At 33.2% G+C, this 22,255-nt stretch overlaps 5 protein-coding genes across 7 annotated transcripts; 2 read left to right on the top strand and 3 right to left on the bottom strand.

Moving 5' to 3' along the window:
- Positions 1-165: 165 nt before the first annotated feature.
- Positions 166-5,825, bottom strand: LOC118442577 (retroviral integration site protein Fli-1 homolog). The gene is made up of 4 exons (XM_035868347.2): positions 5,276-5,825; positions 4,862-5,107; positions 848-1,112; positions 166-644 (listed from the first exon to the last, which is right to left on the bottom strand). The coding sequence occupies exons 1-4, from the start codon at positions 5,823-5,825 to the stop codon at positions 341-343; spliced, it is 1,365 nt and encodes a 454-aa protein (XP_035724240.2). The 3' UTR covers positions 166-340.
- Positions 5,826-7,715: 1,890 nt separating this feature from the next.
- On the bottom strand, positions 7,716-9,207 carry EMC7 (ER membrane protein complex subunit 7). Its single transcript, XM_035868977.2, has 4 exons — positions 8,945-9,207; positions 8,485-8,743; positions 8,328-8,402; positions 7,716-8,249 (listed from the first exon to the last, which is right to left on the bottom strand). The coding sequence occupies exons 1-4, from the start codon at positions 9,151-9,153 to the stop codon at positions 8,121-8,123; spliced, it is 672 nt and encodes a 223-aa protein (XP_035724870.1). The 5' UTR covers positions 9,154-9,207; the 3' UTR covers positions 7,716-8,120.
- A 305-nt stretch (positions 9,208-9,512) lies between these two features.
- Positions 9,513-18,142, top strand: LOC118442804 (uncharacterized). Of its 2 annotated transcripts, XM_035868965.2 has the most exons (6): positions 9,549-9,698; positions 9,827-9,893; positions 9,977-10,215; positions 10,324-10,698; positions 10,772-10,966; positions 17,755-18,142. In XM_035868965.2, the coding sequence occupies exons 3-6, from the start codon at positions 10,014-10,016 to the stop codon at positions 17,877-17,879; spliced, it is 897 nt and encodes a 298-aa protein (XP_035724858.1). In that variant the 5' UTR covers positions 9,549-9,698; positions 9,827-9,893; positions 9,977-10,013; the 3' UTR covers positions 17,880-18,142. The 2 variants fall into 2 exon arrangements, with proteins under 2 accessions (XP_035724857.1, XP_035724858.1); XM_035868964.2 differs by lacking the exon at positions 9,827-9,893 and having other exon boundaries at positions 9,513-9,698.
- Positions 11,112-13,583, bottom strand: LOC118442813 (uncharacterized). Its single transcript, XM_035868978.2, has 4 exons — positions 13,421-13,583; positions 12,294-12,588; positions 11,577-11,821; positions 11,112-11,489 (listed from the first exon to the last, which is right to left on the bottom strand). Exons 2-4 carry the CDS (start codon positions 12,515-12,517, stop codon positions 11,317-11,319), a joined length of 642 nt encoding a protein of 213 aa, XP_035724871.1. The 5' UTR covers positions 12,518-12,588; positions 13,421-13,583; the 3' UTR covers positions 11,112-11,316.
- A 186-nt stretch (positions 18,143-18,328) lies between the features above and the next one.
- On the top strand, positions 18,329-21,994 carry LOC118442802 (radial spoke head 1 homolog). 2 transcript variants are annotated; one of them, XM_035868961.2, is made up of 6 exons: positions 18,329-18,636; positions 18,739-18,958; positions 19,535-19,761; positions 19,829-19,948; positions 20,301-20,477; positions 21,528-21,994. In XM_035868961.2, exons 1-6 carry the CDS (start codon positions 18,577-18,579, stop codon positions 21,681-21,683), a joined length of 960 nt encoding a protein of 319 aa, XP_035724854.1. In that variant the 5' UTR covers positions 18,329-18,576; the 3' UTR covers positions 21,684-21,994. The 2 variants fall into 2 exon arrangements, with proteins under 2 accessions (XP_035724854.1, XP_035724853.1); XM_035868960.2 differs by having other exon boundaries at positions 19,463-19,761; positions 21,528-21,993.
- The last annotated feature ends 261 nt before the right edge of the window (positions 21,995-22,255 follow it).

Genomic DNA, 22,255 nt, shown 5'->3' with positions numbered 1-22,255 from the left:
GTTATCAAAAATTTGATTAATAAGAGACATTGTCAGTTATATCAGATATCAGGAGAAAAAAAACGTTCAATTTTTAGCTTCTTATTATTTATTATTCCTTAATATTACATACGTATATATTTATTGAATAGATTCAATCACAAGTTTATTAAATAGAAAGTTGTGTCTTACAAAATATACATAAGAATTGTACATGAGAATGCGAATGCAATTTTTGCGTTCATTTCAAATCGAATTCAGAATTTCCCTTAACAACGATTAAATCCACGTTTCTTTTTATTCGTTAAAAAGTTCTGTAGAAATTCACGTTGTTCACAAATTCGATGAATAAAAGTTCGCGTTACGTCGGTGGCGAATATCGATGATATGGCCAACAGTAATGTGGTGGAGGCGGCGGCGGTGGTGGCGGAGGCGGAGGTATAGAATGATGCTGAGATGCAGTTGCACCTCCGCTCGAATAAAGATGATGAGCGTGATGCGCGTGATGAGTATGACAGTTCGGTCCAGTTCCTCGAGAAGACGTAGGTGGATCCATCGCTATGCCCGCTTGAGCTTGACACGCCATCATTAGACCATGAAAGTCGAATTTGTACGCGTAACGTTTCCCATGCACCTTTGTCATAATATTTTTATCATAATAATACCTGTAACGGCAAAAAGATTATATTTAAAAGAAACTACAATATTTTCTATTCTTATATTATAAAATAATTACATTCAATTTTTCTTATTTCCAAATAGATTTTTATAGCTAGACCGTGGAATTTAATTTCACATCAGTTTGATATCAAAACTAATCAATTAGTCATTAGAAGACGACGAAATAAAAATCATTCGAAACAATTACCTGAGCGCCCGCGAAAGTTTATCATAATTCATATTGGGCTTGCTTTTGCGCTCTCCCCATCTTCGTGCGACTTCGTCCGGATCAGTTAGCTTGAATTCACCATTAGATCCCTCCCATGCTATGCAGGAAGAATTGGACGAATCCGAGAGTAGCTCCAGCAGGAATTGCCAGAGTTGAACCTGTCCGCCTCCGACCGCCCCGGAACCACCGGTTCCAGCTGTCGATCCAATCAGCGAGCAAGTCCGTTGTAGGAGGCCGAACCTTTCTACGAGAAGGAAACAGAAATACGCATGCGACGTGATACTCCTCGAGTCGAGGTCGAGCTGTTAAATTCGTTACAAGTGCTATGGTCGATCCCTCTCATCCCTCTCCTTCATCCTCATCTCTTTTATCCTTCCTTTTCCTCCTCTCGCTCTCTCTCTCTCTCCCGCTCTCTTTCTCTCTCTCTCTCTTTCTTTTCTATTTTATCTTCTCTATTTATATATTTGCAAGCTTACGTCATCGAGTATAAAATATGTCTCGATTAAAATCGACGAAAAGAAAAAAGCTTTAGAGAGGGATAAGATGGTGAGAATGGAGTAGGAGATGATCAGACCTCCCAGAATTCGCTCGAAAAAGAGAAACGATTCATCGACCTTCGTTATCTATAATATATTCCTCAAAATTATGCGTAAGAATCGACGACAGGAGATCATATCATATCAGTTTCAACATATCGTTTTTTTTTTAAAACAACAATAATAAATCGGGAGACGCTTAAAACGATTATACGAGATGATGTACCGTTATAAATAAACGCAGCTGCCGAAGGATGTAATCTGCTGTCCTGCTCAAGACGCAGTGGGTGAGTCTGAATCCTCCACATTACGTTTGACTAATCATTCACCGTGTGAACACCACTGGACGACAGGCCCATCTTTTCCTTGAATACATAGATCGATGTGCCTTCTCAAAAATTTCTTCCAATTTAACATTAATGTTCTCTGCATTAATAGTCTGTTAAAACGTTCACCGTACGAAGTTTCAAAATGACACCTAATGCTAGGAAAGATAAGATAAAATATAAAGAAAAATTATAATCAAGAAAGTATATCAGAATTAGAAGATATGTAAATAAATGTCGTTTGTTTTTCTAAAGAGAAAACAAACAAACAAAAAAACTTGCTCAATTTTGAAACTTAAAAATGAGGATCTATGTATATTAGAAATAAGTATATGATATAATCTCTGGTGTTATAATCACATTCCAATGGAATTATATACTATTATATTCATCGAGATTATTGCTTATCGAACGTAAATACAAATTATATATATATACATATATATAAGTTAAGAATTCAATTTCTCATCGCTATTATTAAATATTACAGGATACGAGAAAATCACATTACTATAGGAATAGTAATTTCATAGCACGTAATTTAAATGACATAAAACATGACAAAATGTTAATTTGCTATACAATTGTTCCTTTTTCTAAAAATCATTTTTTGAATTAAATAAAAGTTTTCTTGTTGTTACACAGAAAAAGAAAAATAAAATAAAGAAACAACTCACACCTTACACACACGATCGTCAAAGTTTATGCGTTAAATGTGGCGGTAGTAAAAAAAAAATCGTAAATGTGATGTTTACAAGATGAACGAAAAGTTCCAAATAAAGCGATTGTCGATGGAATCGAACACGCTTGTCGGTGGACAGAGTGAAACTGACAGACCTTTGCCCTCTGTGATTCAGCTCTTATCGTCCCCACTCTTTGGAATACCTTTGCACTTCTCTACGTACGCCAAGCTGTCTCCACCCTCGACGCCCCTCCTGCATCTTCACGAGGTCTATTGTCACCCCCGAACCTGCCAGGCCACACATTCAGACTCTCCTCCTCGTTTCTTCTCCTTTTCGTTTCTCCTTTTCGAACCACCATTCTATTTCCTTCTCTCTATTCGCATACTCGAAAATAAAAGATATACGTTTGATTGGAGTTTTCTCGTTTGATAAAACGATCCGCGCATTTTCTAGGGAAAACTCTAATAAAAATATTCTTCGTGATTATTTATAACATTCGTTATTATTAAGAAAGATTATTGAAATGCTCATAAAATATTTTTATCTAAATCAATAATTATCGTTCATCGTGACATGCACGTTAAATTTCATGTGTAATATATTACGTAGCAATAATTTTTCTTAACATAAAGTATTTCGCATTTATTATTAATATTTATTCTCAAATCGAACTGTTTACGTGCGATTTGAAGAAAAATAATTATCTCATACGTACATAATAATAGAACGCAACGCGATAACATCGGATGTGACGTTTATTCAAACGGAAGTGAAAACTGTCGTAGGTCCTTGTGACGCGTAAAATTATTTCACATACGTCGAAGATCCAAGGGATGTTTCGCGCTCATCAAGAAAACAATATAGTCGCGTCCTGTGGCGAGCTTAGCGTCCCCAGTCCGCAGAATTTCCCCAGGTTCAAAGTGTATAAGCGGGAGAGAAAGAGAAAGAAAGAAAGACAGAGGGGGAGAGACAGAGAGAGAGAGAGAGAGAGAGAGAGAGAGAGAGAGGGTAAAACGAGAGAAGGAGGTGAGAAGAGGAGCAAAAGAGCAGAAGAGAGCTAGAGTAGGGGTGCAGTTTGCGCCGTAAGGCCGTAACCCCTCGTGGCACCATCTTTCCACCGCCCTAAACACTCGATGGTTTATTCATGAGGACACTCTCACCGCGATAACACTGATTCGTTTAATAAACGGGTACCTCTCTCTCACTCTCAATGTGAACGTACAACGTTATTCAAACGGACGATATATCTCTTGGGCTTACCATGCCAAGATTACTGCTGCTTCTTCTCTTCGTGTGCTCTTCTTCTATTCTATTCTTTCGTTTCTTTCCACTAGAAGCCGAACTTTTCGTCTTTGCGGAATACGACTCGGCGGACCCAGGCCCAGACTTTTTCATCCTCTTACACGTTTATATTTCCATATTTCAACTTCAACTATACTCTTCGGTACTCCCTGATTATGATACTTTTTCTGTATATATATGCACGTGTGTAATATTTTTAATTGATATTTATGTTGAGGATAAAGCTTTTCTTTTAAGTATTGTCAAATGTACACTTATGTTTTCTTATGAATATTCTAATGTTATTTCGAGAATAATTAATGTGCGCTTATCACCATCCATCTTAGGTATGTAAATCGTTTGGTCATTTATTAAGTGACGTACAAACAATATCTACCTATAATCTTTTTTCAAAAGATCGACTTTAAATGGAACACTTCATAGAACGGTCCTTTATCGATCGTAATGAATTTCAAAGTCACAGTCACAAACGTACAAACGATCGACATAAGTCTTTTCCCGTCTGATCGAATTTAGACGAAGGGTGTGAATGGATACGGACGGATATAAAACCATTATCGCCCTCCATATTTACTTTTCCGCTGGACTGGCTTTATCTCTAATAGATCGCGCCCTCGTTAAGAGTTCAGATAAGGTCATAGAGAACGCAGAACCAACCCTGGGGAACGGTTAACCTCTTCCGGTCACTCTTGGTCCGAATTGAAACTCTTATTAGCCCCCTTCTCTCCCGCCACCATCGACCTCCGCCGACCCTGCGCCATTTAGATTTATTGCATGGATTGCGTTAATGCTCCCCCATCGTTGAAGTTTCTTAACGTGTAAAAGTAACGTTGAAAATAATGAATCGGATGATTATCGTTGTCGCAACTCGTTCTATCTAATAAACAATATTATCATTCAAAAGAACTCATTTATATGGTTTCATTATTTACAATGAAAAATGTTCTTGTTATCCTTCGACCTTTCGGATGACAACAAAATCACTTGCCGTCGATTCGTTGAGCTCATTTGAGAATTCTAAGTCTAAGAAGATCGACGCATTGTTTTTAAGATAGACAGACGAAATAGATTTTAAAAACTTTCGATTCAATTTGAGTTAATTTGATTACACAACCAACATGCATTTGCGCAGCAGATTTGACTCACCGTGAACTTTCTCATCTTGAAGCAAAGCTAGACTGTACACACCGGTCGCCTGTAAACGTAAGTAACCGAGATGCCTCGCCAAAATTCGACCACCTGGAAAACGTTGCCATTCCTCCAAAGACAATTTCAGTAACTCCTTTCCGGTCGATGGAAGAGTCTTTGACGTCGGCGATGGTTTTATCGAAAATGCTCGGCTGCACCATGAAATCCATGACGCTACGTGATTCGAATTCCATTCAGATGGATCTATAAAGTTAAAAATTTACAAAATTCAAACCTGATTTATATAATAGATCGTATGAAGATTTATAAAAAAACAAACAATTGTAAGTCGTTTGATACATGTAAACGATCTATTTAATCAGAATGCAACGAGTTTGTTTTATGGACATAATAAGACATAATGGTACTTACCATATGGCACCATAACTGGACTTGTATCAATCAATCGTTCTTCCTCTAATCCCAATTGTTTTTCTTCCTTTTCTTCGAAGTTAAGACTTGATTTATTCTTTTTTTCCGGCACATTAGCATCGCCAGAACGACACGCCAAACGACAAGTAATATTCTCTTTGGGAATTTCATCGTTATCATATTTTTCCCCGTCGAAAGATACCGTCGAGTTTTCACAAGAGACTCGAAAAAGCGTTTCGAGTTTTGCAGTAATATCATGATTCAATTCATTACTTTCGTCTTTGCTCTTCATCGAATCGTTAAAATACGCAAATAAATCTCTCGATTCTCCTCGAGAATCTTCTTTAGATTTTGCTTTTTCATTGTTCTTGAAAATCCAACTAGATCGATGTTCAGAAACAGAAAACTTATTGATCGATCGAGAACAATCTTCGTCTTCTTGGAGTAATCGTGTGATTTGCACTGACGCGTTCGATGTCGTGCAACGTTCTTCTTCTTGATCCTTGTTCTTTGCGTTCGCACATTGCGAATGATTCACGGACATTGACATCAACGATAAAAACGACGACGACGACGACGAGGAAAAGGAAAAGTATGAATCGTGTGTTGCGTCTCGACCACGCACCGACTGACTCGTCGTGTATTGCTCGACTCAAACGATTTCTTCCTTGAAATTTGCGTGCGTCATCAAGCTCTTCCTGGTTTAAACCCTTTCTCACGGATTCGATTCGGTGCCGTCGAAATGAAAAGTAAGTGGAAGATATCGAGATTCGACATGAGAGATCTTACGATGATCCTTTGCTATCGATTTTGATCTTATAACACTAATATCGACACTAACATCAGTTCTATCGGATCATCGACAACCTGTTTTTCGTAAAGTTTTTTGTTTTTCGCTTTTGCCCAAACTAAAATTGAAATTTTTTATTAATGCAAAATATTTCACAACTTTGTTATCGTTGACCAAATAATCTAGTGTAATACATTTTTCTTTGACGTTAAAGTTCCAGGAAAAACAAAACTTACGCATAGGTAATCGAATTTATTTATTGTAATTTATATAACTATGACTATGCAGAAATCGATGTTGAAGTCACAAAAATTCTACTTGTGATACTTATCAAATTAAGATAATTAACGATAAGATCTAATATAAAAAATATTGTTACCTAATAATCGAATATATACGTATATATTTATATATATATATATATATATATATATGCATATATATATATTTTTTAGTAACTTTACATATAAGTATCAACCGGATAAAAATGTTATTTAACAATCACAAAGTGTTAATATGACAATATTTTTTTATCGATCGTATACACTATTAACGATGCAAGATATATACGTACTGAACGTGATAATGTGTGGCTATCGAAGAATTTTCTTTACACTAGATTGACTGATGTTTAATCTTCGAAGTTAAATGCTTTTTTTTTATTTATTTTTTTTTTATGCGTATGCACATCCACGTGCGAAGGAGATAGAAAGATAAGAGAAAGAAACACAGTATTTTCGATAGGCTACACGGATTGTGTCACGAATAGGCTACTCGTCGTGAATGGAGCCGTGAAGCCGAAGGCTCTCTCAATTGGCAGTGTACGAATTCTTGGAAGGAAGAAGGAGACCGGCCGTGGCAGGTCTCGGAGCTCGCATCGTCCAACGCTGAATCACAGTCGAGATCAGCCATCTTTACCCATTTTTTTTTTCACCTTCGGGCTCACATTCAGATCTGCCCGGATGTGTACGATCACGGTAGTATTCTAACAACTAAGTGGATAATATATGTATCAAAAACGAATAATATGAAAATGCGTAGGTATGTACGATGAATTTCTTATTATTCTCAACTAAATTCTTTCCATACAATTTTTTCGTTTAACAAACGAACGTGATGTTTTTAACGTTCGATTTGACTATTTCCATTCAAATCATATTTGTAAACAAATAATTACATCGTACAATAAATCATTTTTTCACTGTTTATTACAAGATTCTTTCTTTACGTATAATGAAGAGTCCTTTTCGTTTAATTGTTTAATAATAAACGTATAATATTAAAACATCTGGAATATCTTATAATTAATCATCTCATATTTCACACACACACATATATATATATATATATATATATATACGTGAGTGTGAATATATATATATATAGACAACGAAAGTTTCATTTCGGAATAATAAAGACCAAATTATGTTTCTTCAAACCCGATAACATTTGTGTGTCATGCTAATAGTTTTTGTCAATACTGTTAGCGAAATTCCAAGAAAGGCAGCTGAAATTTTTTGTAATCAATTTCTTTTCAATGTTTGTGCTACTATGATTCATACTTTAATCGTGAATGAATGTATATGATTGGAAAAAAGATACAATTTTAAATAGAATATTATAAAGAGAGAAAATAAGTGTGTGAACATATAACGTTTCATATTTTTTTATTTTTAATTTCTTTTCATATCTTTAACCTTTTACAATTGAAGTGTATAACTAAAGAGCAGTGAAATCATAAACTAAGAAAAAACTGAATTTAAATGCTTTTAAAGTATATACAGTTGTAATATGTATTAATTTCAGATTTAATATGTTAGTAATTTCATCAAATAACTTATAAATATTTTATAAGATAATATATCTTTGTTAAAATTTTTAATATATTAAAAATGTACATGGTTTTTTTTTTTTTTAATCATATTCATCACTGATCATTTAAAGTTTTGATTACAAATGTGTTCTTTTTGTTGTTTTTTTCGAAAATCAATTTTATGAAATATTCAAAACTTGAAGACTAGAAAGGTATAAATATATTACTATTTTTGTTATTTCTTATTGTCTTTTCTTTGCTGCTTTCACTGCTTTAGTTTTCTGTTTTTCTCCTCCAGATAAAAATGATGTTATCACTTCTGACATTTCTGGCATATTATATATGGTAAGATTGTTAAGTTGTTCCATATCCTAAAAGTATATAATATATAATAAAAATATATAATTTATACCTTATGGATTATAAAATTATAATTATTTTTAACTAACCTTCCTAGTTTCTGGATCGTTCATGATTTTTGGTAGAATCATAATTAGAACCAATGGTAGTATCATCATCAAAACCTAAAGAAAAGATAATTAATAGATAAGTAATTATATCATATAAAAAATTACACATAAATATCAAAATGTTATTAACAATTACCATTGGATTAAATAAGAAATCTGTTACTCTCCATTGCTCTCTGACTTGGAAATATCGGAAAGGAGAAAGTGGTCTCATTTTTAAAGGATATGGTACTTGAATTATTTGTGAAGTTTGAATTAAATTAACTTTTCGTGCCCTGAATTTTCCTTTTGAATTAATTTCAACTCTAACAGGTTCATAAAAATAATTTGGATTGACAACTTCTACTATGTATGAACCTGATGGTACATTAGAAATTACAAATGTTCCATCTTCCCTGAAAAAATTCAATCTATTATTAAAGGAATTAATAAAATAAATAATATTATTAGTACAACATAATGGACATAACATATTTTTAATATAGAATGTAAATGTTTAATTGTTTACTTAAAATTCATTAATTTTACAATAACAATCTTACAATAATATATCGTATAATATATTTTAGGAAAATGTTATTTATAAACTAATTTACCTTAAAAATCCATAATGTTCACCACCATTAGCCATAACATGAGTCATTAGCTGCCAACCAGTCGAAGCAGTGTTTTCCCATGGGAATACTTTTCCTTCGATAATATAAAGATCGGTTGATTGATCTTCCTCGTGTTCTGCATTAATATGATCAGTAATTAAGTTAATAATTAAAAAAATAACAGAACCAAATTTCAACGAAGAAACCATGTTTGCTCTCTCTCCTGTCCACTGAAGTTCATTACTATTTTAACAGCTGATCGCAATGTTGCCAATTTATCTTTAGTGATTTTATATCTTATATTCTTATAACTTTAACGTTTACTATATTTTTAAATAGTATTTATATTTTAATATATTTTATACAATTAATTCTTGGAAATATTTTATTGTCAGAATTATCTAAAAGTTCCAAATATTTTATTTCAATGACAGAAATGTGCTTATAAAATGTTCGTTTGCACGTAATATTAGTTCATGACTCTACCAATAGCTGGCGACCTCGTTGGAATGCGATGGTAACCCTGAGAAAGATTTGAATTTTTGATTTGAAGTTTTGGTATCCCTTATTCAAGCTTATTTCAGGATGTACGTTAGGATAATATCTGAAGCTTCGTTCTTGTGATTTTGTTTCTTAACGTGCATTTAATAAAATATTTAAAACTTTTTCACAGAACATTTTTGTGATCAAAGTGCATAAGAAACTTTACAAAAATGGAAGACAAACTAAGACAAATGGAAGATGAAATGAGCAGGTAATGAATATTTGCGTACATTTTTTTCACTTAACCTTTTCTTAACTTTCCTTTCGCTTTGTAACGATTTGGTTATATTTACATTTTGGAATTTTTTTTCCTCATACATTGAATATAAATACATATAGTGTATGGAGGTACATATATTACAACATAGCTGGAATTAAAACAAGATATCACATAACTTGATCTCAGGTAATTTTCGAAAATTCGAGAAGTTTTTATTTGTTTTGTAAACAATATTTCATCTTTATTTACTTTTCTATCTAAATCCATAGATTTGAAGCAGAAATTGGAGGACAGTTAGTGACTCCAATGGTTAGACCTGTAATAGGAGCCAATACATATAATCAAGTCGCACGTCAACTAGAGCAGCATGAACTTCCAACACCAGTCGTTGCAGCAGCCGCAGCAACATTAGCTTTTCCACCGATGATAGGTTTTCCACCACCACCTCCACCACCTCCACCGCCACCACCACCACCAATGTTAATACCGCAACAAGTAGCAAGACAAGGTACATATATATATATATATATATACACACACACGCACGCATACACACACATACAAAATTATTAAAGAGATCTATTTAATTTATATCTTTTATTTCTTTCACTTACAGGTACAGTCCCTATCACAACATATTCTTCTCCTGCACAGATAAGTAATCCGTATTTACCAAATATGGTGGATCCATGTTTAAGTGCAACTCCAAAAACTTATGAATCTACTTCATCGCCAATGATTCATCCAGAAATTATTGAACAGATTATCAATACAAAAATACCAGAAGATGAAGGTAAAAAAAAACCAAAAGTAAAAGGAGTTAGTACAGCTGCAGAATTGGCCATTAGTCAAGGGAAAGCCAGTTCTATTATGGCAAATGCTAGTGCCGAAGAAAGTCATCCAAAAGGTAAAGGAAAGAAAAATAAAAAGATTATTAGAATGGCTGGTGGGCAGACTTGGGAAGATCCTTCTCTGTTAGAATGGGACGAAGGTAAATATTTGACATGTCTATTAAAAGGAAAACATATGAGCAATCATTTCAATTTTGTTTATTATGATTTTAGATGACTTCAGAATATTTTGCGGTGATTTGGGAAATGATGTTACCGATGAAATGCTAGTGAGAGTATTTGGCAAGTACCCTAGCTTTCAAAAGGCGAAAGTAGTTAGAGATAAACGAACAAACAAAACTAAAGGTTTCGGATTCGTATCCTTCAAAGATCCACAAGATTTTATCAAAGCCATGAAAGAGATGAATGGTGAGTAAAAAAGAAAAAAAAAGATTATCATGTTAATCGGTATAACAGTTTTTTTTTTTTTTTTTTTTTTTTTTTTTTTTAAATATGTTCTATTTGAATTCTACAATATGAGATCTCGAAAATTTATTACATCGCTGTTAAATCATACTAACATATTTATCTACAAAGAATTAGATGTAACATAAATTTTACAAACTAGTTTAAATTATTCAGCTATATAAAGATTATATATTAACGATAGAATGAAATCAGTAGTGTTCTAAATATGAAGCGATCGTAGTATGATTTTAAAAGTAATGAGATCAAAGTCGTGTTCTTCAGAATTATCTACTAAATGTATATGTCCGTATCTATTTTCCGAGCGTTCCCCATCCGTACGATATAAAGAGCTGAGGTATTATCGGGTATTGTCGTCTTGATTGCATGGACGGGCCAGTTCTGACGGCGACTCGATAATTCGGTTGTGTTAAAGGCGCTGTAGGATTTTCATTCGCTTTTCCAACTTCTTGTTGATGACTCGTTCCTATGATTTACAATAGTACATTTAAATATACGCGACAGAAGTCTCTTATTTTATAAGATATATATTTACATAATGACAAATTCTCACCGGTTGCGGTGCTTGCAGCATGATTGAGTCTAGATCCATGCGGCGTCATGTAAAGAACAGAAAAAGGCATACCGCCTGCACCCCAGCCATGCGATAAGAAGGAATCCTTTTTAATCGTTTTACTCGAGACTCGTTTGGCCGGTAATAGTTGTCGAGTTTCGCTCTCCAAAATGGGAACACTATCCTTCCATGATTGTAATACTGAGTCAGTACCTGCATTCGTGATCTGTCGTCTAGTTTGAATTCTACAAATGATAAAGTAGTCACTGGCATTCCAAAATATCGTGCGTGGGTATATCAGCCTGTCGTTATACCGAATATATGCACTGTTAAATACATTTACACGTTGCATTCTGCAATATCTAAGACCGTCTTTCAGATCGAACATTTTTATTGATCTGTTTTGCAAATTCCATACTGACTTCTGTGATATAATTTTACGTCGGTAAATAAAATCAAAAATAATTCGTTACACTCGATTTATATATCCCTTGTTCTTCGCGAAGAGAATGTTCTTTACGTTTTAAATTCTGCGATTTTTGGAAATCAATTGATCGATCGATCGAGATTATTGATCCTTGTACGATCCTTGTTTTAGAACATAGCGAATAGATTTTTACTTATAGTAATTTATCAAAGAAAACGATTTTCTTTTTTGGAAAATTCTCATCGAAGGGCTTTAATTAAACGTTTCTAAAATAAAAATTATTTAAATACCTCGTCGGTGGGGTATCTTCGGGTAAAATGATCGTATCGGCAGCAACTGGCTCAAGTGGTAACATTTCTAAGCATCGTACATTTGGCGAGCAGTCCGACGTGATAACAGGTGCGAAATTTTCTCTTTTTTCCCAGTCGGTTTGCGAACTCGATAAGGGTGCGGCCGTTATTATCCCAAGTATATTCAGTCCCAAGATAAGAAGGGCATCCTCTGTTGCTCTCATTATCTCGTTCCTCGTTTTGAAAAATCGTTGTTTCAGAAAAATCAGCGCCAAAACTTTCCTCGGTTGTCTCTCTGCAACAAGAAAATGATATTTTGAATGTTTAATAAATTTCATTAGGTGAATCGATCATTTCATTGATAACATCAATTCATTGATGTTAATTCATTGATGATCAATGAATTGATGTTATCCAACTTAATGAAGTATACCAACGATGTATGAATACGTTGTTTATGTTTTCCAAATATTTCAGCGATGAATATACCTATTTATATAAGATTGCTTCTAATTTTAGTAAGTCTATATTCGTGTATTTTCCAATCACGGTGGATGTCGCCATCAAAAAGAAAAAAAGAGAGGGGAGATAAGAAAAAGAAGAAGGAGAATTAAAATTTTTGATTATGCGAGTTCGACGAGCGACTAAGACGAAAATTAACAGGCGCAAATTTATTTGATAGACCTTTTAATTAAAATTTATCGTATCTTGGCACGAAATTAAATCGTCTATCGCAATCGATTTATGATTTAACATTTCATTTAATTTGACGTTTGATTTCTACGAAAGAAATATTGCGATTTGTAATACATAGGAATATAACAGGATTTATTCTCGTAATCGTAAAAATCATTTTCATTTTACAATAAGAATTATCGAATCCTTATATATTTATTAATAATTCATATTGATTTATGAATGAGACGATCGGGGAGTTTCTAGCTTCTTGGTTGCGGGCGGAAGACTTATAAGATAGAATAAATGAAAGAATTAGAGAAGGAAGAAAAAATACTAATAGAAGAAAAAGAAGAAGGAAAAAAAGGAAAGGAAAAGAAAAGATATAGAAAAAGAAGCCTTCGAAAGAAGGGAATGAAAATTGAATAGCGCGTTGAACGCGAAAGTTTTACCTTTCGAAACAGGACACCGGTCGTTCGTTCGATCGTCTTTTTTAATATAATTCTCAAGAACAAATTCTTTTCACTCGTTAATTTGTCGATTTATAACTCGTTTCGTTTTCATCCGATGGGATAACTTAATCATCCCAGTTCCGATGATATTGTCTCGGGGTGACTGCGACGGAATGCATCGCGACGTCGAGCGTCCCCGGTACTCATTCAACAACCCCTACCCTTTCGATGTCGCCTTCGTACCTCCCACCCTATCACTAGTGAACCAATCGCATCCAACTATGACCCATTTGCCGCTGTTTCTCTCTTATTTTTTTTCTTCTCTTTCCTTTTTTTTCTTTTTATCTCTATCCTCTTTGTCTACTTTCGTCGTGTCTCAAAAGACGCAACACCAACGGCTAAGAACTACGATACGACGACGTCTTCGCTGTTGTATATCTTCTCTCTCTCTCTTTTTTCTTTTCTCTCTTTTTTTTTTCTTCTTCGCGGTCCTCGGATGAATCAGATCCATGTTCCTCGCGGTACGAAATAGCTCGCGGATGTCCGTAGATATCTTTATTAACCGTCGAGGAACTTCTTGCGACGTGATATCGAATAAAATATCGTTTCTAGGATCTCTCTCTCTCTCTCTCTCTCTCTCTCTCTCTCTCTCTCTCTCTCTCTCCCTCCCTCCCTCCCTCCCTCCCTCCCTCTCTTCCTCTCTCTCCCTCATCAGCTGAGGAGTTCAATGACGCACGAATATATTCTTGTATTATTCGTAGCTTCTATCAAGAATGCCTATGTTTTTATATTTTATTTTTATTTTTTTATTTTTTTTATTTTTTTATTTTATTTATTTATTTATTTATTTTTTTTTTTTTTTTTTTTTTTTTTTTCGTAGAAACCTCACGCGCCAAACATTCAAATCGAAATTATATTTGCGATTACTCACTATCGATGTTATTATTTTTCTTTTACATTCTTCGCTGAAAAATTGTTTGGACAAAATATATATACGCACTTGGGATGGAGTTTAACTTCATAGAGATTTTCATTTTGATTGAGTGTCGCACGTTTCATATTATTCTCGATTCGAGCAGAAAAAATATACTTTGGACTCGATCTCGTGGATCTTTCGTTATAAACACACGCACATACAGAGACACATCGCTGTAGGGAAACTTTCTTTCAATGTATCGTGGGCGTATCGAAAGAAAGAGAGGAACAAAAGTTCTCTAAAATCGTGCATGTTTAGCGTCCTATGCTAAGTGATACAATCCGATATTAGTCAGGCGCAACAAGTAGTTCGAGAGATCATATAAACGAACAGATTCGTGCAGTCATTCAATCCTTTCTAGTTTATTTGCTTAAATGTGTTTTTTCTTTTTTTTCTTTCTTTCTTTTTTTTTTATTATTTTATCTTAATTATAAAACGAAGAGTAAAAAATTTATTCGCGTGGAAGCATGAATTTTAATTAAACGATATTTATAGTATCATCGATGTATTTTAAAAAGCAACAAGACTCTCTCTCTCTCTCTCTCTCTCTCTCTCTCTCTCTCTCTCTCTCTCTCTCTCTCTCTTTCTTTCTCCCCTTCCTCCTTCTCTCTCGTCGTATATTATTTTTCTTCTTCCTTCGAGTCTATTTTTCAGAGCAAAGAATACAAATAATTCGCACAACATAATTTATTTTAACGATGATGTTCGAGGTGTTTCGCACATTACTAAGATCTTTAAGAAGGAAGAAATACTGATCCGCGTTGGCTCGTTCAAATCTTCGAATGTTTGTAGCATTCATGGCCGTTGACAGAAGTTTTCATATAAACCGGGGGGAGGGGGGAGTTAGAAAGTTAGTGGCAGATTATTCTTGGAATTTGAAAAAGAATTTAGAAAGGAATTCGAGATTGCGTGGGCAACGCAAGATTTCTCAGTAAAACATGTAAAACATATCTGCTTCCATACACAGATAAGAAAGAGAGAGGGGAAGGGGAGAGAGACGAAATAAAAATTGATCTATAACGATCGAGATCGTAAGATAAAATATATTTGATGAAATAAAAGAATTCATTTACCGGTATAGCTTTTGGCGTGTATTATCCTTTAATTTTATCATCTTGTCTTCTATCTTTTATTTATCGCGTGAAATATAAAAAATATTCTAAAATATAAACGTGATATGATAAGGTATTATCGTAATTGTCGTTCTAGATATATGGAAAAAATACGATCATTGATTTGGTTGGACATAGATATTTCAATATTGTTGTTGTTGTTGTTGTTGTTGTTATTTTCTTTTTTTTAACGAAAGCTTCCGATCTCATTAACTGGGTTAAGTAACTTTTTTCTTTTGGAATATCCGAACTAATTACTTTCCACCCCATTCTTTATTTCTCTTTTTCTTTTATTTTGTTTGCCTTTTAACGGGTGACGAAGACTTATCGGAAGATCGAAGAAAAAGGGACACGTTTCAGAGCATGGGTCTGTACTTAAGTAGCCTCACGATAAAATTACATCTTCCTTACTTAACTTAATGGAATACGTGACCGTGGGCGTGACGTACCCTGACCTGTTTACATCTCATACGGTGACCTCGGTCGGCGATTTTTAACTAATACTTTTAACCCTCTCTCTCTCTCTTTTAACTCTCGCGGATTCAATCAGATCGAGACGCGGAAATGATGATTTTCGAATGGATATTTGAGATGCGTTCGAGGTACCAATGAGGAACTTATATGCTTGTGACCCGGGTGCAACCTTGCGCAGTCTTGATAATAATTACACTTCTGATCCGTGATCTCGATTACTTTTAAAGTCAAACATGAATATCATCCCTAAAAATGATTTGGTCAAAAGTTTTTTTTTTTTTTTTTTTTATGATTAGATTGAAAACTTATTAAAAAGTTGTCACGATTATTGTCTATTTGATTATCGAAAAAGTAACAAATTTGTTGACGCGAAGAGGAAAAAAAAGAAAAGTGTTTCGTTTTTACAAATTTCGTGTTGTTTCTTTTTGAACTCCTTGCTGTTGTGAGTGTCATAAAACTTTTTATCTTTTTCTAAAAAGAAAGACAAAGAGAGAGAGAGAGAGAGAGAGAGAGAGAGAGAGAGAGAGAGAGAGAGAGAGATAGAAGCGTGGGTGCTAAACCGAAGGTATTCTCATTGATACCTCCGCGAAGCTGTATATTTTCGGATCTCACATTTACCAGTTGCGTTGACATCGCACGAATTCTTTTTCACGTAGACGTGCTGCCGTCATATAATGTCCCTTTTTTCGTCACATTCTCTTTTTATGCTTCCCTCCTTTAATCTTAACGAGGATATCCTTGGATCGAACGAGCTGATTGTAACAAGTTCAGAGGTGTTGAATCTAGTTGACGAACTTTTCTTTTATCCGTCGATGAAAATCATTGAAATTTCTTTCTTTCTTTTTTCTTTTTTTTTTTTTTTTTTTTCTTGTTGGTTATGACTTTTCTTATTGGTATGACTTTTTTTTATCTTATACTTATGATCAATTTTTTAAATTTCTTCTGTAATTTTTTTGTCAGAGATACATATAAGATATATCTTGATATATCGGAATAGTGTGCGTGTGTGTGCATGTGTTTTGTCGGGATGAAATGTCAATCAATTCTTTTTCGCCTTTTTACTACGGTAAATTGCTAAAAGGGAAAAAACAGTAAAGAATTCTTTTAGAGATAACTTTGAAAAAATATAAGAGATAGGTAGTAAAATATATACGATAAAAATTATTATGCAAAAATGTATGTCAATAAAGAATATTTCAAAGATATTCTCGTTGACATGTTGATACGTGTACGTTAAAAGACTTTTAAACAACAGACTCCTATTGAGAAAATCACGAAAAGGGCAAAGTAAAAAAATATGAGAGAAACATTACGTAATCACCTGTTGCTGCAAAAAATTTCTCTTCTTTTATGGCTATTTTCTCCTGAATATCCAAATGAGTTTTCTTAAATATATACTGAATTTGATTTCAGCATTTTCACTCCTTATTCTTTTCGATTGCGACTTGGAACACGTGTTATTACATAAAATAAATTTCATTACTCGTAGTTTAGATTTTACATAATTAAATTTTTAATATTCAATTAACAAGGTTCGTTTAATACATTTTGAATTTTATAAAGTACTATTACAATTTCATTGATTTCATTAAGATTTAAAATCATATATATATGATTTTAAACATATACATACACATGTATACATACACATACACATATGAGAAGGAGTATTTTATTCTTCGGTTGATATCGATTTTAAAGGAATGATTGTGTCGCCATTATTTTAGGATTAGGATAGTAATGTTTTTATTAATTTCTTGTCTCTATTTTAGGACGATACGTGGGATCTCGGCCGATAAAATTACGGAAGAGTTCGTGGAAGCAGCGAAATTTGGAAACAGTGCGAAAGAAAGAAAAGGAGAAACAAGCTTTGATCGGTCTATTGACTGGTCGGTGACATGGTAAAATCATTATCGTTCTCATTTCGGTCGATTTGACAATATTATAATGAGAACGTAACCGTAAATCAATTGACCACACTAGATCTTTGATATTGTAATTCAAAAATCAATCGAAAAGTCATACACTATCGAAGATACAACTGTGTCGAGAATTCGTCAATGTTAAAGCGGATGACATTCAAGGAATAACAAGAATGAATTTATTGTATAATTATGTTTATAATAACATCGTTAATGTCTGTATTAAAAGAGAGAAAAAAACATAAACACGAACAAACAAAAAAAATATACTTAAGAATGTTCTGTTTTGGTCTCATTTTTTTTTTTTTTTATTTGATATCCTTTGTAAAAACGAAGGAACAATATGAATTTTTCTTATTGCGAATAATAAAAACGCGACCGCGAAATAAAACATAGGAATAAGTAGATCGAAGATGTTAATCAAATCGAAGGAAAGAAGCTTTCAAGCCCACGCAACATAAAGAGCGAATGGAGTTTAACTTCATAAATGCTTTTTTTTTTTTTTTTTGCTTTTCTAATGTTTTTCTTCTTTTTTTCTATTTCTAAGTAAAGTGCCTCGTTATTGCATTTACTATGATGACGGACTGACGATAACGTAATCTAGTAAATTTTCTTGAAAAAACAAATTGGAATCGTTTATTCTGGTTTTGATAACTTTTCGTGCCTGTGAAAATGACAGAACCTCTACCGATTCCTGGTGAGTACGGAGAAGCGGAAGAGAATCCTCTCGGTGTAAGTATTTTATTTTCTGATAGATTAATGGATTTCGAAATAAAATATACATATTATCGTTTAACGTTGAAACGAAAACACGTAGAGCGTTTATAATTTTAGCTATACGAAGGCGAAAGAAATGAACAAGGCGATCGTCATGGATTTGGAAAAGCTTTATTACCCAATGGAGATATGTACATTGGCCGATATTGCGAAGGACTAAGAAATGGCAAAGGAATCTACGTATTTAAGAATGGTGCTCGATATGACGGCGAATGGAGGCAGGGACTTAAATATGGCCAAGGGACTTTTTGGTACCCCGATGGAACGCGATACGAAGGTACGGAAGAATGTACGAAAATAGGATCCGATTCAGATTCAAAGAAGCTATTTGGACGTGGGTTGACACCCAACACGTGTATCTACACAATTATTTTCGTTTCGTACATTAGAAACTCGAAAAAAAATTTATCCAAATAACACAGCATATATATATATATATATATATATATATATATATATATATATATATATATATAATATCTTTATCATTTATTCTACATAAGAGGTACAAAAATATCATAAAAAAGAATATTTTAACATTTAGTCGTTGTATCGTTAAATTGATTAAAATTTGAAAAAATACGAAGAAGAGAAATGTGTAAATTTACTTTTCTTCGTGATAGCTAAATATAATACATCGTTCTAAGTAATCAATTTATATTACTTGTGACCATCGACACTTCTTGAGAAACTATAAAATTAAAATTCCAACAATAAGTTATAAGATATCTGAAGGATTATGTAAATATCTAATTATAATATTTTAACTTATTTTTACTAGTATTACGTAAGGTAGATAAAGGACGAAAGAAAGAAAATGATAAAGATCTAAAAGGAGAATATCGTTCAATAGGCGACTGGAAGCGTGATACTAAATATGGATTTGGCGTATATTTTTACGAGAATAAAGATGTTTACGAGGGTTCCTGGAAAAAGAATCTTCGTCATGGTTTGGGAACGTATCTTTACGCGGCAACCGGGACAAAATTTATGGGTACTTGGATCAAAGATCGTATGCAAGGTCCCGGTCAGCTCATTCACCCTCGTCATCGATATCACGGCTTTTGGGAATTGAATTTGGTAATGCACGCGAATATAATCGATACTGTAAATCTCCGTTTTTTTTTCTACAATTATCTTATAATAGCCGTACGGACGTGGTTGTTTTACCTTCGAAAATGCCTGCATGCAACATGGACATTACGTGCACCTACGAGATCCCAATTACGAACAAACCGAGGAGGATAAAGCTGGGGATCTTGATACGGTAGGTCAAGAGAAAAAAAAATATTTCATTCTTACTTTTTTTTTTTTTGTTTTTTCATTTCTATATAACATAAAGTTTAATATCAAATCAGATTAAATTACAAGAAAGTGCCGCATTTGCTAAATGTTAGTATATATATACATATATATATATACATATATATATATATATATATATATAAAATTATTTAAAAATAAAATATTTTTATTTGTTAAGAACGGAATTTTTATAAAATAGTTCTTCTCTCTTAGAGATCAATTTTCTAATAAGGTGAGCTTAATAATACTAACGGAATTAATTGCTGTATATATTTGTTGAATGTTAATTCGCAAATAAATGTATATTTGATCAGACTATGGATGTAGAGGCAAGGACGGATGAAGAAACAATCGAAGATAAACTTGCGGAAGAAACACCATTCGAGCCCGTTCCATTAAAGAAAGGTGTTCTAGTTGTATGGCGTGCACGTTGCATCACTCCATATAATTCTGAATTATTGCCACCGGAACCGGTACCTTTGCAGGAAGAGGTATTTCATTCGTTTGAAATGATATTTTTTTTTTTTAATATTAAATATTTAATGGCTATTATTTTAAAAAAGACGAAAGCATGCTTGACTTAGCGCGTAATAATTTTCATTTTATTATTGTGAAATAGATTGCACATAATACCGGAAATGTATCATAAAAAGGCTTAAATTATATACGTGTATATTTGTTTTCTCTTTCTTTAATATTTAACGATCCTCCCTAAAGTCATCTTCGATCTTTATCGTGATCGCTTCGTTTTCCTTTTTGTACTTATTTCATAAACGTATGCATATGTATCAGAGCTTCCATATATTATGTAGTTTGTAATTGAAATATTAAAAACAACGCAAAAAAATCGCCTACTTTACTACGTTTATAAATAGACTTATTCTAAATCCTTGTTGTGCTATGAAAGAAAGAAAAAAAAGAAAATAATGCGTGCTGAATAAAAATCGTAAACTAAAAATGACGAATGTTTAACAATTATATTTCTCATTAAACTTCTCCACCGAAATCGATCCACCGATAATACGTACATATATATATACGTATATACATATTACTTTGAATTAGTCGAGTCTGTCTGATTTAATCTAACATCGAACACCTCTTTCCGGAGAAGTTACGAGTCTCATTGCTAATTTAATATCGAGAAGGCACGCGATAAAATTCAATTTCTTCTTCGTTTCGTTCCGTAGTGTTATTCTCTTCGGCATCTAGAAATCGCGAAAAGCGGAAGTACTACTATCGGTAATGGTCCGAGCCTTATTCGATTGTCCTCATATTAACGAGAATTTCCGGCTTTCTATTTCCGTCCTTTTTGCCAGACTATCAACTTCGATGTTCATTAATAGAATCACGATATCCGGGTCGAGTATTCCGCTTGTCTTTCGGTTTTGCTTTAACCCATCGTTCATTACGACATGTATTCAATGTATATCCGGCATATTTCTGCGATAAAATCGAGTTTCCTTTTCTCTTCTCAGACACGAGTTTTCTTCCTCAATTTTCTTTACTCCTTATTCCAAAGCTCTTTGATCTCTTTCCAGGTATCGTTGCAATCCTTGACAGACAAGTGTCCTGACGAGCCTTGGATGGAACCAGAGGAATATTTAAAATATCATTACGATGAAGAAGAAGAGTATGAAAATGCAGAAGATTTCCCAATAAGGCCATCCGATTTGACTACTCATCTAGATGTATAAATATGCATTTGCTCTTCGAAATATAAGTATTAAAATTCTATGGTATCATGACCATAACTTTTCTTCTCTTCTTTTTCTTCGTTCGTATTGTTATTTTTATTTAGTGTTTCTCGTTTGCCTTTTTTTTTTCTTTTTTTCTTTTTTTATTCGATCTTACGGGCAAATCCTTGAATTATATTTATACTACAAAGTAGTGCTATACTATATGACTTGTAACATTTAGAAGTATTTTGTATGATATGAGCGAAGAACAGTAAGAAATAGATTGATTATGGCAAAGATAATATTTAGTTTTCTTTTTTTTTTTTGTCATTGTTTTTATTATATTATATCTATCATATGTTATCATATTTCTCATATTAATATTAATATAATAACATAGTAGCAGCATAATATAATAAATTGTTACAGTATAATATATAAAGCTATTTGAAATATTTGCAATACATATGAGTATAGCATAATATATTTAGGTGCGTTTGATCTCATAAGTATTATCTTTATGGTGAAAAAGAAATTCCCTGAAATTATTTATGAATTAATATAATTATTTTAGAAATATATATTAGCTC

The sequence above is a fragment of the Vespa mandarinia genome, chromosome 22 (assembly GCF_050613455.1).
Source record: "Vespa mandarinia isolate Hongniang chromosome 22, ASM5061345v1, whole genome shotgun sequence".
Lineage (NCBI taxonomy): Eukaryota > Metazoa > Arthropoda > Insecta > Hymenoptera > Vespidae > Vespa > Vespa mandarinia.
This window is presented reverse-complemented; position numbering and strand designations above follow the sequence as displayed.